This window comes from Acartia tonsa, chromosome 6 (genome assembly GCF_053477335.1).
Source record: "Acartia tonsa isolate MP-2025a chromosome 6, ASM5347733v1, whole genome shotgun sequence".
Lineage (NCBI taxonomy): Eukaryota > Metazoa > Arthropoda > Copepoda > Calanoida > Acartiidae > Acartia > Acartia tonsa.
In genome coordinates, this window is record NC_137265.1 from 28,908,611 (window position 1) to 28,927,110 (window position 18,500).

Consider the following 18,500-nt stretch of genomic DNA (forward strand, 5'->3'; position numbering starts at 1 on the left):
GTTTGTAGCGAAGGATCTCGCTAACCGCTGAACCGATCGGGTTCTCCTTTATAGGGTAGCCTCTCATAGGTCCCGGGAAGGTTTATATTTATATTTCTTGGGGGGTGGGACACCCACCCCCAACCCCCCAAAAATGAAAATTACCCCTCCCCCCCCAAAAAAAATTTTCTTTTTCTTTTTAAAAATAAAATTAAAATAGTGTGGTCGACTAACCCCCCCAAAATTTTTTTTTTAAAAATTCCTCCCCCCCCCAATTTTTTTTAAAATTTTTCTTTTAAATCTAAAATACAAAAAAAATTGGTTTGTTTAAACTCTTGGGGCAAAGCCCCTAGAGGCTAGGGGCGAAGCCGCTGGTATTGAATAAATTAACAACAAAAAACGCTGACAAACTATACTTTTGATACATTTCTTTATGCACACTGCTAATTTGTCTACTTTTAATCATTGTTAAACAAACAAGGCCAATTATTTCCATAATTACGAAAGGAAAAAAACAAAGCAAAAAGTCTGCATTGACACAATACATACAATCAAAAAAACTCTTTTTTCTCTCTTAATACTTAATATGCTATAAGTTATAGAGTAGCCTCGCCAAAAACATTATACAGGGTAGGCATATATTTACAGTACAACCAAACAAACCCTCAGGATCGAATGTATCACTCTCCCTTTCTTTCAATAATTCCCTTCTAAAATGGCACCGATTTTGATGAATTTAGAAATGGCTTTTCAATGCTAGGTCATGTTCAAAAGGACCAGTTTTTTTAATGCCAGGTCATTGTCATTAAGAAATTAAATTTTCATGTCTGGAATATAAAATTTTTAATTAGCGTTCTAAGACTTGCCACATGTATTATTATTTATTATAATTATATAGGCTGCAAAATTATATAAAAAAAAAACTGTTAAAGTATCTAACTTTAGTATAAAAATTTGCCTAAACTGTAAGAGATTTTTTAGCTAGATAAGATATTGGGTATGTCAAATCCCTGCGGGATGGTGTTTGACCCATTTAATCTAGATCTAAGTTTTTTTATCTATGTTTGCAATCTAATAATTGATATAATTTATTTATGATGACAACAAACCTAAACAGCTGATTTCACTCTCTAGCAGACAAAAATAGAGACTATATTTTCTCTAAGAATTTGTTCCTCATAGTTTTCCCTAAAAAAAACTTAAAATGGGCTAAAATTATTTTTTTTATTGTATTTTGTGTTATTAGGTTTATATATCATTATTTAAAGTACAGTTTTATGATATTTTATAAGTAGTTAGATAATGTTAAAGCACGAAATCAACAGGGAATTTTTGTTTCTACAGAATTTGTCCATGGCAACAAAGGGAAAGTAAGGAGGAGTTTGAAAAATAAAATCCAAGCAAACTTCAATTTTTTTCTTTTATTTCAACTTTTATCTTTCCCCCATATCTGATAATGACCTTGCCGTGATTTGTAAATGCTTTTATCTTTTAGTTTATCTTATCAAAAGTTAATTATATAATATAGTACACTTTTGATAAATAATAAACTGTATTTCAATTGTTATAAACCAATATTAGTATTAAAATAGTCGTGGAAAATGATTGTTCTGTCGACATTATTGTTGGTTTCTTTTTCTCAGCTTATTTATGGCCTAGATCCAGATCTTGAAGGTATATTTATGTACTTGTCTTTTTATTATTATATTAAATTCAATTAGTAAAATTTAATTAGAAAATATAATTAGGACTTATTTTATTTTCCTAAAATATTTGATATTTTAGGATTACGGTTGGTGAGTTTGGTATACCGCCATGGAGAGAGGACCCCAATTAATCCTTATCCTACAGATCCTTGGAAGGATAGAAAGTTCTGGCCAATTGGATTTGGACAGCTCACAGATAAGGTAATAAAGTCCGCCTGTTTGTGTACGTTTAGAAGGCGCGCTAAGACATAGCTCTTAATTAAAGTAATATTTTATCGAGTACGTGTTTTTTACTTCAAGGGGAGGGGGGGGGGGGGGGGGTGACCTGTAACAATATCATTCTTTAATTTAGTCAGGCAACTAACACTTTTATTTAAATTTCTTACACCAGTGTATGAGACATATCACGCGCGCGTCTGATATATTAGTAAATATCTTATATTTTAATAGAAAATTTATTTTAATGTCTTATTTAATACTTAACTCCCCCCCCCCCCCCCTCCTGAACTAGACACATGTTTTTATTTGAAATTGAAAAAAAGGGTGAGGGGGGGGGGAAGCTTATGTGTTTTATTCCTATCATAATGGAAGCACCGATATACCCTTTCTCCTAATTGATAACCTACCAATTCTTTATCACAATGCGGCTTGAAAAGAATACATTTTAATGATGGTTGATTATTTTGATTTTTGTTTTAGAGTGAATAACTAGGAATTTACTAATATATTGTTTAATTACAGGGAAAAGAGAGACACTATGAGCTGGGTCAATGGCTGCGCCGCCGTTATTCCGGCTTCCTGAACGACCAGTACAACGTGGACGAGATCTATGTTCGCTCCACTGACGTAGACAGGACCCTGATGAGTGCTGAGTCAAACCTTGCTGGCCTGTACCCGCCTGTCAACCAGAGATGGAACCAGGCTCTAGGCTGGCAGCCTATACCTGTCCATACGGTGCCGCAGTCAGGTATTTACGATGACTATCAAAGTATGTTTTATTTAAATTAAATCCTTTTACCATTATTTAGTAGTTAGTATTTATAAAGTATTTGTAACTAATCTTATATTCTTGATGTTCTATAACGCTTTTAATTTTTTTTGTCAAGTCTAATCTTAATTTTTTTCTTAACTTAGTAAGAAATATTAAATAAAAAATGCTAAGAGTTGGGATAAAGCAATAAGGATTTGAAAGCTCTTTTTCTTGCTCTCTCAAAGAGATTTTTTTATGAATTAAATGTTCTCTTATCCTTCCTGAAACTTCTTTATTTTTTTCTCATCCACACATAAGTATAGCAGGTGTTCTACTTTTCAAAGTATTACTTTTACTAATATGTAATAAAAAATAAAATAGAAATTTAAACCATAGGTATAGGATCTTTGCTTTAATACCTACCATTCTTGATTTTCGAGGAATTGCCAATAAAAATATTTTGATTCAAATGGACATGATTAGGTTATTCGGATAACAATTCTAAATTACAGACTTTTTCTACAAAAAGCATAAAAGTTTCAAATGGAAAGAATGATTTTCTCATGACTATTACATTATTAGTATTATGGACGGACAAACTAAACTTCAAAGAATTCTTACTTTTTATAATGCATTATTTGCTTTTAGATGACGCCCTTCTCTCTTCTCATGCTGATTGTCCAAGATTCGACCAACTACAAGAAGAATTAGAACACTCCGAGGCATTCAAGAAAATCTACGAAGACAACCGGGGTCTGTTCGAATACATCTCCAAAAATGTCGGACAGAATATAACCAATGTTGTGGAGCTTGACTATGTTTATGATACATTGTTTATTGAACATAACAATAACTTTACCCTGCCTAACTGGGCCGTTTCTGTTTTCAACAATCCAAAATTTAAAGAACTACGCGATTATAGTTTTGTAATTGATACCTATACACCAGAGCTTAAACGTCTGAAGGGAGGACCTTTTCTAAAGAAGGTTGTATCTGACTGTGACAAAGTAATTTCTGGCACCATGGATCCTTCTGGCATGAAGATGTTTATGTACAGTGCTCATGACACAACTGTGGCACCTATTCTCCACACCTTAGACCTGTTTGACCCACCTATTGCTCCAAACTACGCTGCCACCATCTTGTTTGAGCTGATTGAGAAGGATAATGTGTTCTATATGAAGATTTCCTACAGAAATGAAACAACGCGGCCTCCGTATGAGTTGGTTGTGCCTGGATGCGAGCATCATCTTTGTCCTATTGACAGGTTTGTCAATAATTAATAATTAACCATTTTTTTAGGCAGTCAGATTTATCTTTGTATGAAGGGGGGGGGGGGGGACTGTTGACCGCAAAAAATATTAAGTTTCATTAGTTAAAGGGTGAGCAAAAAAAAATGCGTAGATTTTTAAAATTCAAATTGCGCGGCTTGTGTTAATAGTAGAAAAACGTTATGCATACCGCTAGAACCGCTATGAAGTCTATTTTTTGGAAATATAAAAACGATTCATGTGCTACGTATAGTTTAGGAGCAATGTGGTAAAATGTCCCAACTGTCTTAAAACTTGACTTGCGAGTAAATCATTAAAGATTAAAGTATATAAAAAAATATGTACCTTTTTAAAATTCAAATTGCGCGGCTTGTGTTAATAGTAGAAAAACGTTATGCATACCGTTAGAACTGCTATGAAGTTTATTTAATGGAAATATAAGAACCATTACTGTGCTTCTTATAGTTTAGGAACTACGTAGTAGAATGTCCCAACTGGCTTAAAACTTGACTTGCGAGTAAATCATTAAAGATAAAAAAAAGGGTGTGCAAAAATACGGACATTTTTAAAATTCAAACTGCTCGGCTTGTGTGAATAGTAGAAAAATGCTATGTATATCGTTAGAACCGTCATAAATTCTATTTTTTGGAAATATAAGTACGATTTTTGTGCTATTTCTAGTTTAGGAGCTGTATTGATAAATGTGAGAAACGTGAAAATATTTTTTTTTGAGTTTTAAGTCAGTTTGGACATTCTAACACATAGCTCATAAATTATACGTAGCACGTGAATAATTCTTATATTTCCCAAAAATAGAGTTTATAGCAATTCCATAGGTATGCAAAACATTTTTCTACCATTAACACAAGCCGAGCAATTAGAATTTTAAAAATGTACGTATTTTTATTTGCATAACCTTTAATTCAATCTTTTATGATTTACTCGTAAGTAAAGTTTTAAGCCAGTTGGGACATTTTAACACATAGTTCCCTGACTATACGTAGCAGAGGAATCATTTTTATATTTCCAAAAAATAGACTTCTTAGCGGTTCTAACGATATGCGTAACATTTTTCTACTATTTACACAAGCCGCGCAATTTGAATTTTAAAAATCTACGCATTTTTTTTGCTCACCCTTTATATGAAAAGTTTTAACTATAATTGTGATTATTAAGTACTTGCTAATAGTATTAACTTTTCTACCAATAATATTAATTTGCAAAGAGGGTAATTTTGTTTTCATTTGGGTTTGTACATCAATTTTTCGACCATTGTCATGTCCTATCTCTAACAATTCATTGGTAAAATAGACAAGTAGTATATATCTAATAGCGGCTACGCCCTTAGAGCCTCTAGGGGCACTTGAGGAGGGGGGATTCGAATTCAATAACCCATTTTTTTATCTTAGATTTAAATAGGAAAAGTAAATTTTTAGGGGGGTTTATGTTTTTCTCTTGGGAGGGTGAGACCCTCCCTCAAAATAGTTATAAACCTTTCAAGACCTATGAGAAGCTACCCTGTAAAGGGGCACCATATTGGTTCAGCGGTTAGCGAAATAATTCGGTACAGACAGACAAACATTCTTTTACTTTATTACAAGGTTGTATCTTATCAAAATATTCTTCATATATCTATTTCAAATTAATTACCTAAGTAGTTGATAATGTTTTATTTAAATTTCAGATTCAAGGAGATAATCGGTCCTATGTTGCCTGTGGACTGGCGTGCCGAGTGTGGCTTCTCCACCCACAACGTGCTGGAGGACAGGGTCACCTTCATAGCAGCCATGGCCAGCAGTATCATGGCCTTCGTAGTCCTTGTCTCCCTGTGTGTCCTTCTGTGCCAGAAGAAAAATAATGATGTTAGATATCAGAGGCTTAGCCTTGATAATAATCCTTGATTCTTAAAATGATACAACATAACCTTTTTCACATATCATCAGTTCTTATGTTTCATAATACATCATTGTTAAAATCATTTTAGAGATAGATTTATGACACCTTTCATTCTGTGTCATCTTTTTTGTTCGTAAATTGTAAACAATTATGGGACTTTTACAACTGTTTAGTTTGACTAGGTATCTAATTGAAAAGTTGTGAGCAAGAAAGGTTTTTGAACAGTTAATAAAGCCCTGTCTTATAATCAAAGATAAAGCTTTTGATATTTGTAATTTAAATTATCATAAAATTTCATTTAAGACAATCATTAAGTATTATTTTCAATGATATGTAATATTTGGACTTAAAATTGAACTATTACCTAACTTATTTATGATCAAAACATATTTTTTGTATTTCTAATTTTGACAGACATATATTTTCGGTTTTGGTAACATAAAACTTGTGATATCGTAAGGGCATTACCTACCTATATTAGGCTAAACTTTTATATGAATATTATTTTACAACTTTTGATGGCCTTAATTAAAAACTTAATGATTTTTTTAATGTGTGTAATTATTACCTTTTTTTACTTTTTCACGAAATAAAAACGAAGCACAAAACTATGAAAACAATTCTTAAAGATTCTAAAAGCAAAGTATTTTTTAAATACACTGTAACGTCCAATGCACATTTATACAAAAATACAATACAAACCTTTTTAAGTCTTCCTTTTAAGATGCATATAGTTATTGACAATAAAAGACTTTTTGAGGATGTTTAGTAATTTTTATACTTTTTGAAGTTAATGTTTATTATTTAGCCTTATTTTTAAGATCATAGAACCATAGGTGGTACTTTTTGTGATAGGTATGATTTTTGCTTTTTTTTTGAGAACTCTTTAAAATTGATTAAGCACTATTTAAACTTAAGTATTTATGATCTAATTTCCATCTTTAAAAGTATTAAAACCATGACTCTTTGTTTTATGTATTTGTAGACAATTGTCCACAGTTAAGAAACAAAATGCTATTAAATCATTTCCTTTTCTTATGGACTTTTTTTGTACTTTAATCTTTCGCCTTTAAAATATTTTTTGGCCTAATATTTATTGTAAATAGGTATATATTTATTTTATCATTATTTATTATTTAAATGTGTTTTCAAAATTATGAAATTATTTAACTTAAACTGTAAACTTTATTTAATTTTAATCTGCCTTATTAAAAAGTATTTTAATTTTTTTTCTTTGAAACTTAACCATCATTCCATCCAATCTAAACATGTAACTTAATTTTCTTTTAATACGACTTTTTTATATCATGTAAAAATCATTTTAATATAACAAACTATGTCTTTTGTATAAAGTTTTATATGTATAGATATATATTTGTTTATTTTCATATGAACTTGAATTATAGACGATGTTAAGAAATATTTTTTTTTACTTTTGCTAATCATTAATGATAAGATTGTTTAGTGTAATTTGATAAGATATGTATTTTGTATTCAATAAAACTATTTCACTTCAATAAATAGATTTTTCTTATTTAACTTTTCAGAAATTTGTTGAAACTAAATATTTATGTATATAAATGAAATTAAAATGGCAAAAGCAGTATTAATCGACTTAAGGTAAAACTTTCTAAATAGAGTTCTGAAACAAGGGACGAGATACAACCAAGAAATGACAAGGATTATTTTATTTTAAAGTTCGGATAGTAGGTACTTTTAATTCACCAGCTGGTATGTATTTTTGATGGCAGAAAAATAGCTTAAAATAGCCTACAACAATACCAAGACTTTCATTGGAAATAGGATAGCATATAACCATCTCACGTAGAGCTTAGCTTCCATAAAATGGAGAACTCAATCGGTTCAGTGATTTGCGAGATCTTAACGGACAACCAACTAATAAATGTAACTTTATTACATAACTACCTACTTTATATAATAGGACAATAACTTGATAATAATATGATTGAGTATGACAGGTCCTATCTTGATAAATGTGTATTAGATAAGCTTGCAAGGCAACTCATTCTAGAAATTATGTTTTGATACTTAGCTTAAAGAAAGGGCCATAAATTATTCTACTTTTATATGATAAAATTACTTATTCTCGAAATGTTTTTATATCTATTTTAGGGGAGATTAACTCAACACTCTCAAGAGAAATCCCCCTCCCCCCCCCCCCCCCATAAAAAAATACACCCCTCTTCATTTTCATACAATGCCTCTAGAGGCCTCAAGACTATTTCATATTTAAAAGGGGACAGATAAATACCTATACCAGGATACAAAGTAGGGCACCTACAGTAATTGCAATACTAAAGACCTATATTATTTTATATAATTTTCAGTGGTACAGTTCATGTTGGAGACAGTTTGATACCTGGTGCTAAAGCTGGAATAGACCTGGTATGTGCCATATGAATTTTTGCCTGTTCTAGTCCTTTCGTAAAAAGAAATAATGGAAGTGTTTTTATTAGTGATGGCAATCCGTCGAGTTTTTGGGCCGGATTCCGGATTCTTAAAAGAATCCGTCAAAAAAAGTGGCGGATTCCGGATTCTTATTTTTGACGGATTCCGGATTCTAGCAGTATTTTTAAAGGCTTTTTTAAAATTTTTTAAAAATTAAGTGCTACATATGTCCTAAAAATTAATGTTCTTGGTGTTCTCTATAATTCACTTCCGAGAATCGAACCAGATTTTGAAAATTTTTATATGTAATGATGATAATCTTTGCCTTCAAAAAGCGATAGTTGAAAGAAAAAACTCAAGACGCTAATTTTAGCATACCAATTAAGAATCCGGAATCCGCTAATAATAAAAGGATTCCGGATTCGGATTCCAAAATTGGCCCAAAAATTGGGCGGATTCCGGATCCTAATTCCGGATTGCCAACCCTAGTTTTTATGAACCTTAAATTCTTGGTAAATCCTTTTTTTGTTTTCATTTTCTCTATCCTTCGATTGAAGGGAGAGGATTTACTCAATGATCTCGTAATCCAGGTATCTTATGAAAATTTGAAACACAAGAGCATAAAATTCTTAGAAAAAACTTTGGGTACTAGTGTAATTTACAGTCCGATGTCTCCTCCCTGTTGACAAAATACGAGGTCGTTGGGTATAACATACCGCCTTTTTCTAGTTCATTTTCCAGGTTGGGTAACCGACTTGTTTATGTGATTCATTTATGAAATCTTGTATAAATGCTAGGTATATCTTTAGGTAAATTCTTTATATGTATATTATTTAAATTGTATTTAATTTCAGTTAAAGAGCCACGGAATTCCCATTAAATATGTGACAAACTCATCTAAAGAAAGTAAAACATATCTAAAGAACAGACTTTGCAAGGCAGGTAAGAATTTCGCATTTTTTTCAGTGAAAGTATTGAGAATCGACTTTTAATCATCCAATCTAATAGATTTTTTTCACGTTTTGTAATCTGTTTTTGGAAAGTTAAAATAAAATAGAACATTCAAAATCATCAACAGTTTTCAATTAATGTGCACAATAAACCTACATACATCTAATTCTATTTGTATGGAATGTTTTTAGTCCTTGTAATTCCCCCTTTTGCACGTGCATGCCATATCAGCAAATTACAATTTTAGCAATTTTTTTGGTTGGTTACGAACTATATACTTATATCCAAACTTTTCAACCAATATTTTTAATCTACAGAATGGTAATTTTGTCCATCATCATTCATATTCTTAAGATAATAAAAAACTAGGGTAAAGCGGGGCGAACTCGGTCTTTTTTTCGGTTTTTTGAACCTGCAAATCGTAAAAATTATTTTTTTTAAATGGGACCAAGACCAGTAGAAAGATCTCGGAAAAGTCGATCAGGTCCTAAAGGGACGTAAACCTAGGACATTGGGAAGTTTGTCAAAATTGATCTCTAAAACGGCACCGACTTCGCCCCGCCTTGAGGCGAAGTCGGTAGGGCATTTTCAAGCTTCAAAAAATCGATGACGTATTGATTTTATTACAGCATGCCCAAAAGGTAAAAGTTGCTAAATGTAATAAAGAGTATGCACAAAAAATTTTTGATAAAAAAAAACATAAAAATAATACTAAAAAAAATATTTTTTTATGACTTTAAAGACCTGATCCTTAAAATTCAGGCAATTTTGAATAGATTTGGCCAAAAAAAAATTAGTTCTATTAGCAAAATTTCCTAAAAAAATCAAGTTGAAAAAAAGAGAAAAGTTTGGCAAAATCTGTAGTCGATTTTCCAGCTTCAAAAAACCTATGACATAGTGATTTAATTACAGCATGCCCTAAAGGTTAAAGTTGCTAAATGTAATAAAGAGCATTCACAAAAAAAATTATGAAGATCGGACAATTTTTTCTACAAAAAAAAAATAAATTTTTTCTAAGTACGAGAAATTTGACTTTTTTTCTCGAAAATTTCTCTTTTTTATATAAAATTGAAAAAGTTAGTATAAAAAGTGAAAAAACCGAATTCGCCCCGCTTCACTTTTAGTCGATTTAAGAAAAAACTATACAAGCTTTTTAAAAATTTTAAACGGAAATGGATAGCCTATTAGATTCTCAATAAGTCCCCTGAAGACGTCTAAGCTCTAGCTCTTACCAGTTTTTGTCCAACTTACCGTTTATCCGACCGAAGCAAAAAAATCGAAAAAAAAATTTTTTGTCGTCCGACTTTAAGAACCAATAAGTACCCTAAAAATTCATCTCACAAAAATTTAATTTTATACTTTTTTGTAGGCAATTTAATAAGGAACAAATTTGATTTAATGTTTTTTTCTGTCAGTCGATTAGAACATGGAGAAAAATGTCATTTAATGAAGGTGGTCAAAAAAAATACCGACTTCACCTCAAAACCGAGATCGCCCCGCTTTACCCTAATGTATTTAGGATTAAATGTGCACGAAAACGAACTATTTACTTCATTGACTGCTGCTAGAAATTATGTTGAATCCTCTAAACTTAGGTAAAATATTTCAATTTTTAACAAACCAAACAAGTAGTTTTTAAAGAATAAGTGTCGAAGAGCAATAATTTATTTAGAGAAGAACTCTCATTCCCCAACTTTAACGTATGGAATTCTAGAATATGGAGATTTTTACTTTATTTTTTTGATTTAAAATGCAGCAAAATACACTTAGCCTTAACAACAAATCTTTTAAATAGTGGAAAAGTTAGCGGCCAAAAGAGGTTCATTTACGAATATATGTAAAATTGATATTATTTTTACATTTTAGGCCACTTCTATTGTTAGAAGAAGAAGCAATCCAAGAATTTCATGGTATACAGGTACAAATGGAGGGAAGGGGGATACTTTTATATACACACTGTAATTTCCTAGTCAACTAAAACATTAACAAGGATGACAACATCCATAAGTAGCGAAGCACAAAAAATCGTCGATTGGAATACGTAGATTTAAAAGGTTTTTACTAAAATCAAGAATAGATTTATTGGATAAAATAAACATGAAACCTTGTTTTATTTTGCATGATGACGATGGTCAAAGTAAATTATAATGGGAAAAATTATTTTGATACAGATATCCTATAAAAGTTTGAAAATTGCATCAAAATATACAAAGATATGGGGAAATATGTAAAACATATAAAAATAGCCAAAAACCTGATAAAAGGCAGTCTGGCCGTCATAGTTGTTTTATTAAAACGACAAAAAATTTAATTTTTAAATCCTTAACTTAAAAAATTTGGAAAATCGGACCATATACACTAAAGATATGGAAAAAAGTGTTAAATATATAAAAATAGCCTAAAACCTGCTAAAAAGGCAGTCTGGCCTTCATGGTTATTTTGTTTAAAAGAAAAATGTGAAAAATATAAAAATAGCCTAAAACCTGCTGAAAAGGCAGTCTGGCCTTCATGGTTGTTCCTTTAAACGACGGGAAATTTAATTTTGATATCTGTAACTGAAAAAATTTTGAAAATCGGACCATAAACACTGAAGATATGGAGAAAAATGTGAAAAATATAAAAATAGCCTAAAACCTGCTAAAAATCGGTCCGAACGCCAATGATGTTTTATAGTCAATTGTGCTCCTTAATGATGGGAATGTTGTCAAAAAATTTCAGCATTCTATCTTTTATAGGAGCTGAGTAAATCCCATTTCCCCCATAGCGTTACGGACTGACGGACTGACTGACGGACGGACAAAGTGAATTATAGAGTAGCTTCGCTACTAAAAAGATGGTATCAAAAAACTTTAAATTAATAATATAGAGATCTCAATTAAAGCAATCTCCTTTATTATTATTTACCAATCATTGACATTTGTAATACAAATATAATTTTCCTCATATCTTCAATGTCCAAATTACAATATTTTTATTAGTAGCGAAGCTACTCTATAATTCACTTTGTCCGTCCGTCCGTCCGTCCGTCCGTCCGTCAGTCAGTCCGTCAGTCAGTCCGTCAGTCAGTCCGTCAGTCAGTCCGTCAGTCCGTAACGCTATGGGGGAAACGGGATTTATTCAGCTCCTATAAAAGATAGAATGCTGAAATTTTTTGACAACATTCCCATTATTAAGGAGCACAATTGACCATAAAACATCATTTGCGGTCGGACCGATTTTTAGCAGGTTTTAGGCTATTTTTATATTTTTCACATTTTTCTCCATATCTTCAGTGTTTATGGTCCGATTTTCAAAATTTTTTCAGTTACAGATATCAAAATTAAATTTCCTGTCGTTTAAAGGAACAATCATGAAGGCCAGACTGCCTTTTAGCAGGTTTTAGGCTATTTTTATATTTTTCACATTTTTCTCCATATCTTCAGTGTATGGTCCGATTTTCAAAATTTTTTCAGTTATAGATATCAAAATTAAATTTCCCGTCTTTTAAAGAAGACAACCATGACGGCCAGACTGCCTTTTCAGCAGGTTTTAGGCTGTTTTTTTTATATTTTTAACATTTTTCTCCATATCTTTAGTGTTTATAGTCCGATTTTCAAAATTTTTTCAGTTGTAGATATCAAAATTAAATTTCCCATCTTGAAAGGAAATAACCATGACGGCCAGACTGCCTTTTTGGCAGGTTTTAGGCTATTTATAAATATATTTAACACTTTTTTCCATATCTTCAGTGTATATGGTCCGATTTTCCAAATTTTTAAAGTTTTTAAGGATTTAAAAATTAAATTTTTTGTCGTTTTAAGAAAACAACCATGGCGGCCAGACTGCATTTATCAGGTTTTTGGCTTTACATATTTCCCAAGATCTTTGTTTATTTTGATCCAATTTTCAAACTTTAATGGGATATCAGTATCAAAATAATTTTTCCCATTGTTATGAGCATCTTTAATATAATTTACTTTGACCATCGTCATCATACAAAATAAAACAAGGTTTCATATTTATTTTATCCAATAAATCTATTCTTGATTTTAGTAAAAACCTTTTAAATCTACCTGTACGTATTCCCATCTACGATTTTTTGTGCTTCGCTACTTATGGATGTTGTCATCCTTGTTTTAAAAACTAAGTGATTATCTTTAAAAATCATGCAACCTTTCATTTATAAAAATATCTTTCAATGCATGGTTATTACAAATCTTGTTTCTTCTGTAGACAGAAAACCCGAACAGTGTGGTTGTTGGTCTGTCTCCTTCAAATTTCCATTATCACAGGTAAATTAATAACCTTTGTGCAAATACACTAAATAGCCTTAAACCATCGATCACGGGATCTTATTTTATAAATAAAATTTAAATAGCCTAAAACCAACCTGGGACCTCTAAGAGGCCTACTTAAAAAGGAGAACTCAATAGGTTCAGCAGTTATCGCAATCTTAAGCTACAGACAAAAGAACTTACTACTCTAAGTAACGAGAGTAGCACACTGCACTAAAGTATTAAATTATTTAAAGTATTATTTTTCCCAGATGGTAGTTGTCTGCATTAAGATATATGTATATTATTCAGGCTGAATGAAGCTTTTAATCTGGTGAAGCAAGGGGGGACTCTAGTGGCCATAAATAAATCTAGATATATGAAAACAGATCAGGGACTTAGTATCGGTACTGGTGCTTTTGTCTCTACTTTAGGTAAACTTTTACCCAGAGATTTAAGGGATAGGACAAACAATGATATAGTGATGTACATTCTTTGGATGATAAACTGAAAGATATTCCTGTATATTAAGTTATTGGTTGAAAAATTTAGATACTGCTAGAATGAACCAAACAATCAAGATTGGATAAAATTACCAAAAGGATCTAAAGGCAAGGATTAAGATAACGTGTTTTTAAAACTTTTGCTAACCGTATAGATGATTCATAGTCAAATGTCTCCCTCCTCCCTGGTTTTACCCACTATTGAAATTTTTTAAAAAAAATTATGATTTTTTTGTTTAGAATTCGCGACGGACCAGAAAGCTCATGTAGTTGGTAAACCATCTGAACAATTTTTTCACCTTGCATTAAAAGGTAATATTTAGTTTAAATGACAAAATGCATGATACATATTTTTAAGCTCTTTTGTGAGGAAATCATCAGATAAATAAAAATCATAAATGCAAAGAATTTTAGGTTTATTTCCATTTACCCAATAAAAGTGACCTAATGAACCAAAGTAATGCAAAAACAATTAGAATTAGAATTTTCTAGAATTAAATCCAGCATTGTTGCCCCACGAGGCTCTTATGGTTGGAGATGACGTCAGAGACGATGTTCTTGGAGCTCAACAGGTTCATATTTAATATTTGTGTGGAATGATTAATGATTTTATGAATTTTTTTATCTTTTATTAACTTGTGGCTTTGTCTGTAGCCTTTATAGGGACTTCGCATAAATAGAGTAGCGCTAGTTATCCCTTATAAATTATTTTTGCCATTATAAAAGGAAAAACAATTAAGGAAGAGGGAGGGAGGGCGTGTTTATTTTTTAAGAGAGAGTGACTTTTCTTTGCAGGAAAAAATAAATGAAAGCCTTCCTAGGATCTATAGAAAGCTTCTTTGTAAAGGAGATCCATATCAGTCTATCGGTTAGCGAGAAATTTGTACAAACACACAGACATACCGACATACATCTTATTACTTTTGATTATTGATTATTTCAGGCTGGTTTGAAAGGAGCTCTGGTGAAAACAGGAAAATATTTACCTGGGGATGAAAACAAGTACGAATTTTTCCATATAGCTACTATATTTCAAACTAAAGTAACAGGATGTCAGTGTGTGTGTATGTCCGTTAAGACCTCGTAAATGGCAAGACTGTTCGTTCTACAATTTTCTTAAGGGTTTACAATGTTACAGGGCAGGTTTTATGCTATTTGGAGTGGCATTGTCCCCTCCCCTCCTATCTCTCTGGGTAAAAAATTAAAACTATACTTTTTCAGCAAAGTATATAAAATTTCTGTTGCTAATAAAAATGACAAAAACTTTTTTGATAGATATGTATTTTATTGTAAACAAATAATTTAATTATTTCTTAGATATGGAGAGCCTGATCATATATTTGAAAGCCTAGAGGATGTTGCGAAATTTGTTATTGGAAAACCATAAATTATGTCAAATTTTAAAAAAATATATTAATAGGTAAACATATGTTAAGTAAATAAAAGTAAAAGATTTATTATGACTTTTTTTCAACAATGCATATAGTATCAGTGAGTAAGGGAGGGGACAATGGACAATTAATTCAATTTAAGAGGGTTCGCTGAAAAGCAATGAAAACCAGATTTATCAAGAAAATTTTACCAAAATTGTAAAGGGATCATGGTAACCTAATTTAGAACAAAATTAGTTCTAAGAAAAAAATCATTTACTTGAAAATTAAATTATCAACACATCACAATGTAGTAAACATTCTGTAATTAATCACTAGAAAAATCTTGTTTAGAACTACCTCAACCCTTCTCATATATTTATAACTGACAACCCGAAATTCAAGCGGTTCTAAGATTGTTTAATACATAAATATCACAGTAGAGTTTCTACACATGAAATGACATTTTCTTGGGAAAAAATATTTGTTGAAACCAGCCATTAATAACAAATTTTTCTGTCTGCATATTCAAAACTAGCTCAGCTAGTTAGCGGGGCATTGATGCTGTATTCGTGCACATTCCCTTTAAGCTAGTACTAAAAGTCTGAGACTTCTAAAAATTGAATATTCGATCCATTGTCCCCTCCCTTACTCCCTGATATAGTATTCACTTCTTCCACCAATTCAAAGTTTTTTAGAAGTTTAATTATGCTTTGGTTTCTCATTTGTAATATGAAGATATGTTCCTATAAAGCTTACCTTCCCTCACTCTGTATGTATGTACTAGCGGCTACGCCCCTAGAGGCCTCTAGTGTCACTTTAAATGTTTTTTTTTTTTTACATAATACGTTACCTATCTATTTTGCGTTCAAGTCTCTATACGTTAAAAATAATTTTTTTTGTGATTTCTCTAGGGAGGGTGGTGGTACCCTCCCCAAAAATGGTTATAAACCTTCCCGGGACCTATGAGAAGTTACCCTGTTAAGAAGAACCTGATCGGTTCAGCGGTTAGCGAGATCCTTCGGTACAAACATAATAACACACAGAAAAGCACACAAATAGACATCCTGTTACTTTAGTATAAGGATTTACCTGTAATTATGCGATAGTGATATTAAACCCATTACCGATAAACAAAAAAAACGATCTGAAGTTTAGAATTATTGATTGAAACGATTAGATGGGGCCAGTTTGAACCAATCAATCAAAGTTCGATAAAAACACTAAAACAAATGAGAGAGCCTGTTCATATGGGTACCAGTACAAATTAAATTTTAGTGTCCTCCCACTCTAATAAAGACAGGTGATATATCTGTGGACGCCACTGGTTTCTTTTTTAGTCAAATATTTGAAAATTAGCTGCACAGTAGCTGAAGTAAATATTGTAGAGTGTAAAAGATTGATCAATATTGATTTGTGTTACATTCCAGTAGTTAACTATGGAGCAGGAATTTTTTTTATACAAAACAATTTCAAGAAAATATTGGGACAATTGTGAACATTCTTATGCTTTTGTTGATTAAAATAGTGGATAACGGTCAAATTATTCTATAGTTATTCTTCTGTAGAAATGGAAGGAAGATTTTTTTATCGTTGATTGTTCAATCCCCGGTTTGTACTTGACTTTATAATGAATGGGTCTAGTAAATTTCCTGAGCTATAACTCATCAAGAAACAAACTGATTTTTTACATAGAGTAATTTCAAGTGGTTTTGGTAGAATGGGATGAGATATTGGACTGTAAATTACACTGGTACTTAAAGTTTTATGACCACGTTATATTCTTGGTTGGCTTAAAAACTTTTGGTGCTTTTATTGAATTATGATTAGTTGGTTCGTAACTTTCTGTGTCAAAATTTTTCAAACATGCAAAAATTTTAATAATCAGATTGTGTTATTTTCTTTATCCTCATTGGGGATGAAAGCAATTTTATGCCATCATCTAAACCCCAAAGAATCCTGGGTAAATCTTAGTCCAAGCTGTGTTAATATTAAGTTGTTGACAATATAATAAGAATGAAAAAAGTGGAGGGAAAGCATCGTCTAATTTAATTGTCCACTTTTGGTTTGATTATTCATATTCAAGGTCCTGAAAACAAGTAAATGTCTCCCCTAAATATAAACTGTCCACACAGAAAAATTGCATATAAAAGGAATATTTAGAATTATTGAAGACTTTTAAATTGAAACAATCGAGAGCTAAATAAAAAGTGACCATTCTAAAGTTAACATTTCTTTGAGCAAAACGCCCTGACAAGATTTTTTAGGGCTACTTGTTCTGACTCGACCCGCCCCATGACACCCCCCCCCCCCCCCACCATTCCTTATATTTACTTTGAGGGGTAACTTGCCCATAACGTGATTATTTAAGTTGCCGAAGTGGAAATAGGTCAGCAAATACAGCATAGACTTAATATTTGACTTTTGATTTTAGATTTGAAACAAATCTTTATTATGTTGAAATTATATTTAGTTGGGGTACCCTATCTAAAGACCACGTGTATTACTTTAACTTGGCTGCTTTAATATTTCAGCATTTTTTTTGCTGATATTCGACACAGGGTCCCTACTCCGTGGACATTCAGTTATAGAACACCTTTCCTCCTCTATTCTTTGACTTTAATATATTAGGGAATAGATTGAGACTTTCAGATTGTAAGTACAAAACGTTAACGGCTTGTAGGTGGTTGTTGATAACTGGGTGATGGCATTTGTGAAAGTAGTTATTTCTAAATATTTTCTAAAGCTAATTCTATAATGTTCAAACAGCTGAAATGAACCCACACTAAAAGTTTAACACCTTAAATATTTCTGGCCCATACATTTTATACTTCATACATTACAACAAAAAATAATTAATTTATCAATATAAGACATTCAGCTTTTCTAAACTAGAGGATATGCAAAAAAAACTTTCGAACTTAGCTAATTGCCTTTATAGTTTGAAATGTTCTTTAACACAATTGTATTAACGTTTACTGTTCTATTTTGTTTAAAGTAAGCTTGTTAAACTTAAATTAGAACCTTAATTTTATTCAAAGGCTATTTTATCATATAATTTTTATTAAATATTTTATAAATTCCTGTTCTTTAGCGCTATTGATCTTTTAAACCTTTTTTATACAAAGCTTTGGGTTTTTATCTTTTGAAATGGATTAATTACTAATTTATTTCAATAATAGTTAGATTCTA

At 31.3% G+C, this 18,500-nt stretch overlaps 2 protein-coding genes across 2 annotated transcripts; both read left to right on the forward strand.

The window, feature by feature from the left end:
- Positions 1-1,289: 1,289 nt before the first annotated feature.
- Positions 1,290-7,372, forward strand: Acph-1 (Acid phosphatase 1). The gene is made up of 5 exons (XM_080164279.1): positions 1,290-1,653; positions 1,765-1,886; positions 2,427-2,652; positions 3,304-3,922; positions 5,611-7,372. Exons 1-5 carry the CDS (start codon positions 1,581-1,583, stop codon positions 5,825-5,827), a joined length of 1,257 nt encoding a protein of 418 aa, XP_080020405.1. The 5' UTR covers positions 1,290-1,580; the 3' UTR covers positions 5,828-7,372.
- On the forward strand, positions 7,368-15,395 carry LOC145322324 (haloacid dehalogenase-like hydrolase domain-containing protein 2). The gene is made up of 11 exons (XM_080164280.1): positions 7,368-7,442; positions 8,171-8,228; positions 9,086-9,173; positions 10,702-10,777; positions 11,049-11,100; positions 13,395-13,453; positions 13,748-13,869; positions 14,179-14,250; positions 14,431-14,510; positions 14,882-14,940; positions 15,256-15,395. The coding sequence occupies exons 1-11, from the start codon at positions 7,393-7,395 to the stop codon at positions 15,323-15,325; spliced, it is 786 nt and encodes a 261-aa protein (XP_080020406.1). The 5' UTR covers positions 7,368-7,392; the 3' UTR covers positions 15,326-15,395.
- Positions 15,396-18,500: the final 3,105 nt, after the last annotated feature.

What these genes read in the sequence shown, in the direction of transcription:
- Acph-1 (XM_080164279.1), top strand. Translation starts at nt 1,581, where the DNA reads ATGATTGTTCTGTCGACATTATTGTTGGTTTCTTTTTCTCAGCTTATT. An exon ending in TTGGACAGCTCACAGATAAG is followed by an intron (nt 1,887 to 2,426) that starts GTAATAAAGTCC and finishes GTTTAATTACAG; the next exon opens with GGAAAAGAGAGACACTATGA. An exon ending in CCATACGGTGCCGCAGTCAG is followed by an intron (nt 2,653 to 3,303) that starts GTATTTACGATG and finishes ATTTGCTTTTAG; the next exon opens with ATGACGCCCTTCTCTCTTCT.
- LOC145322324 (XM_080164280.1), top strand. Translation starts at nt 7,393, where the DNA reads ATGTATATAAATGAAATTAAAATGGCAAAAGCAGTATTAATCGACTTA. An exon ending in AAGAATTTCATGGTATACAG is followed by an intron (nt 11,101 to 13,394) that starts GTACAAATGGAG and finishes TTTCTTCTGTAG; the next exon opens with ACAGAAAACCCGAACAGTGT. An exon ending in TTTTCACCTTGCATTAAAAG is followed by an intron (nt 14,251 to 14,430) that starts GTAATATTTAGT and finishes AGAATTTTCTAG; the next exon opens with AATTAAATCCAGCATTGTTG.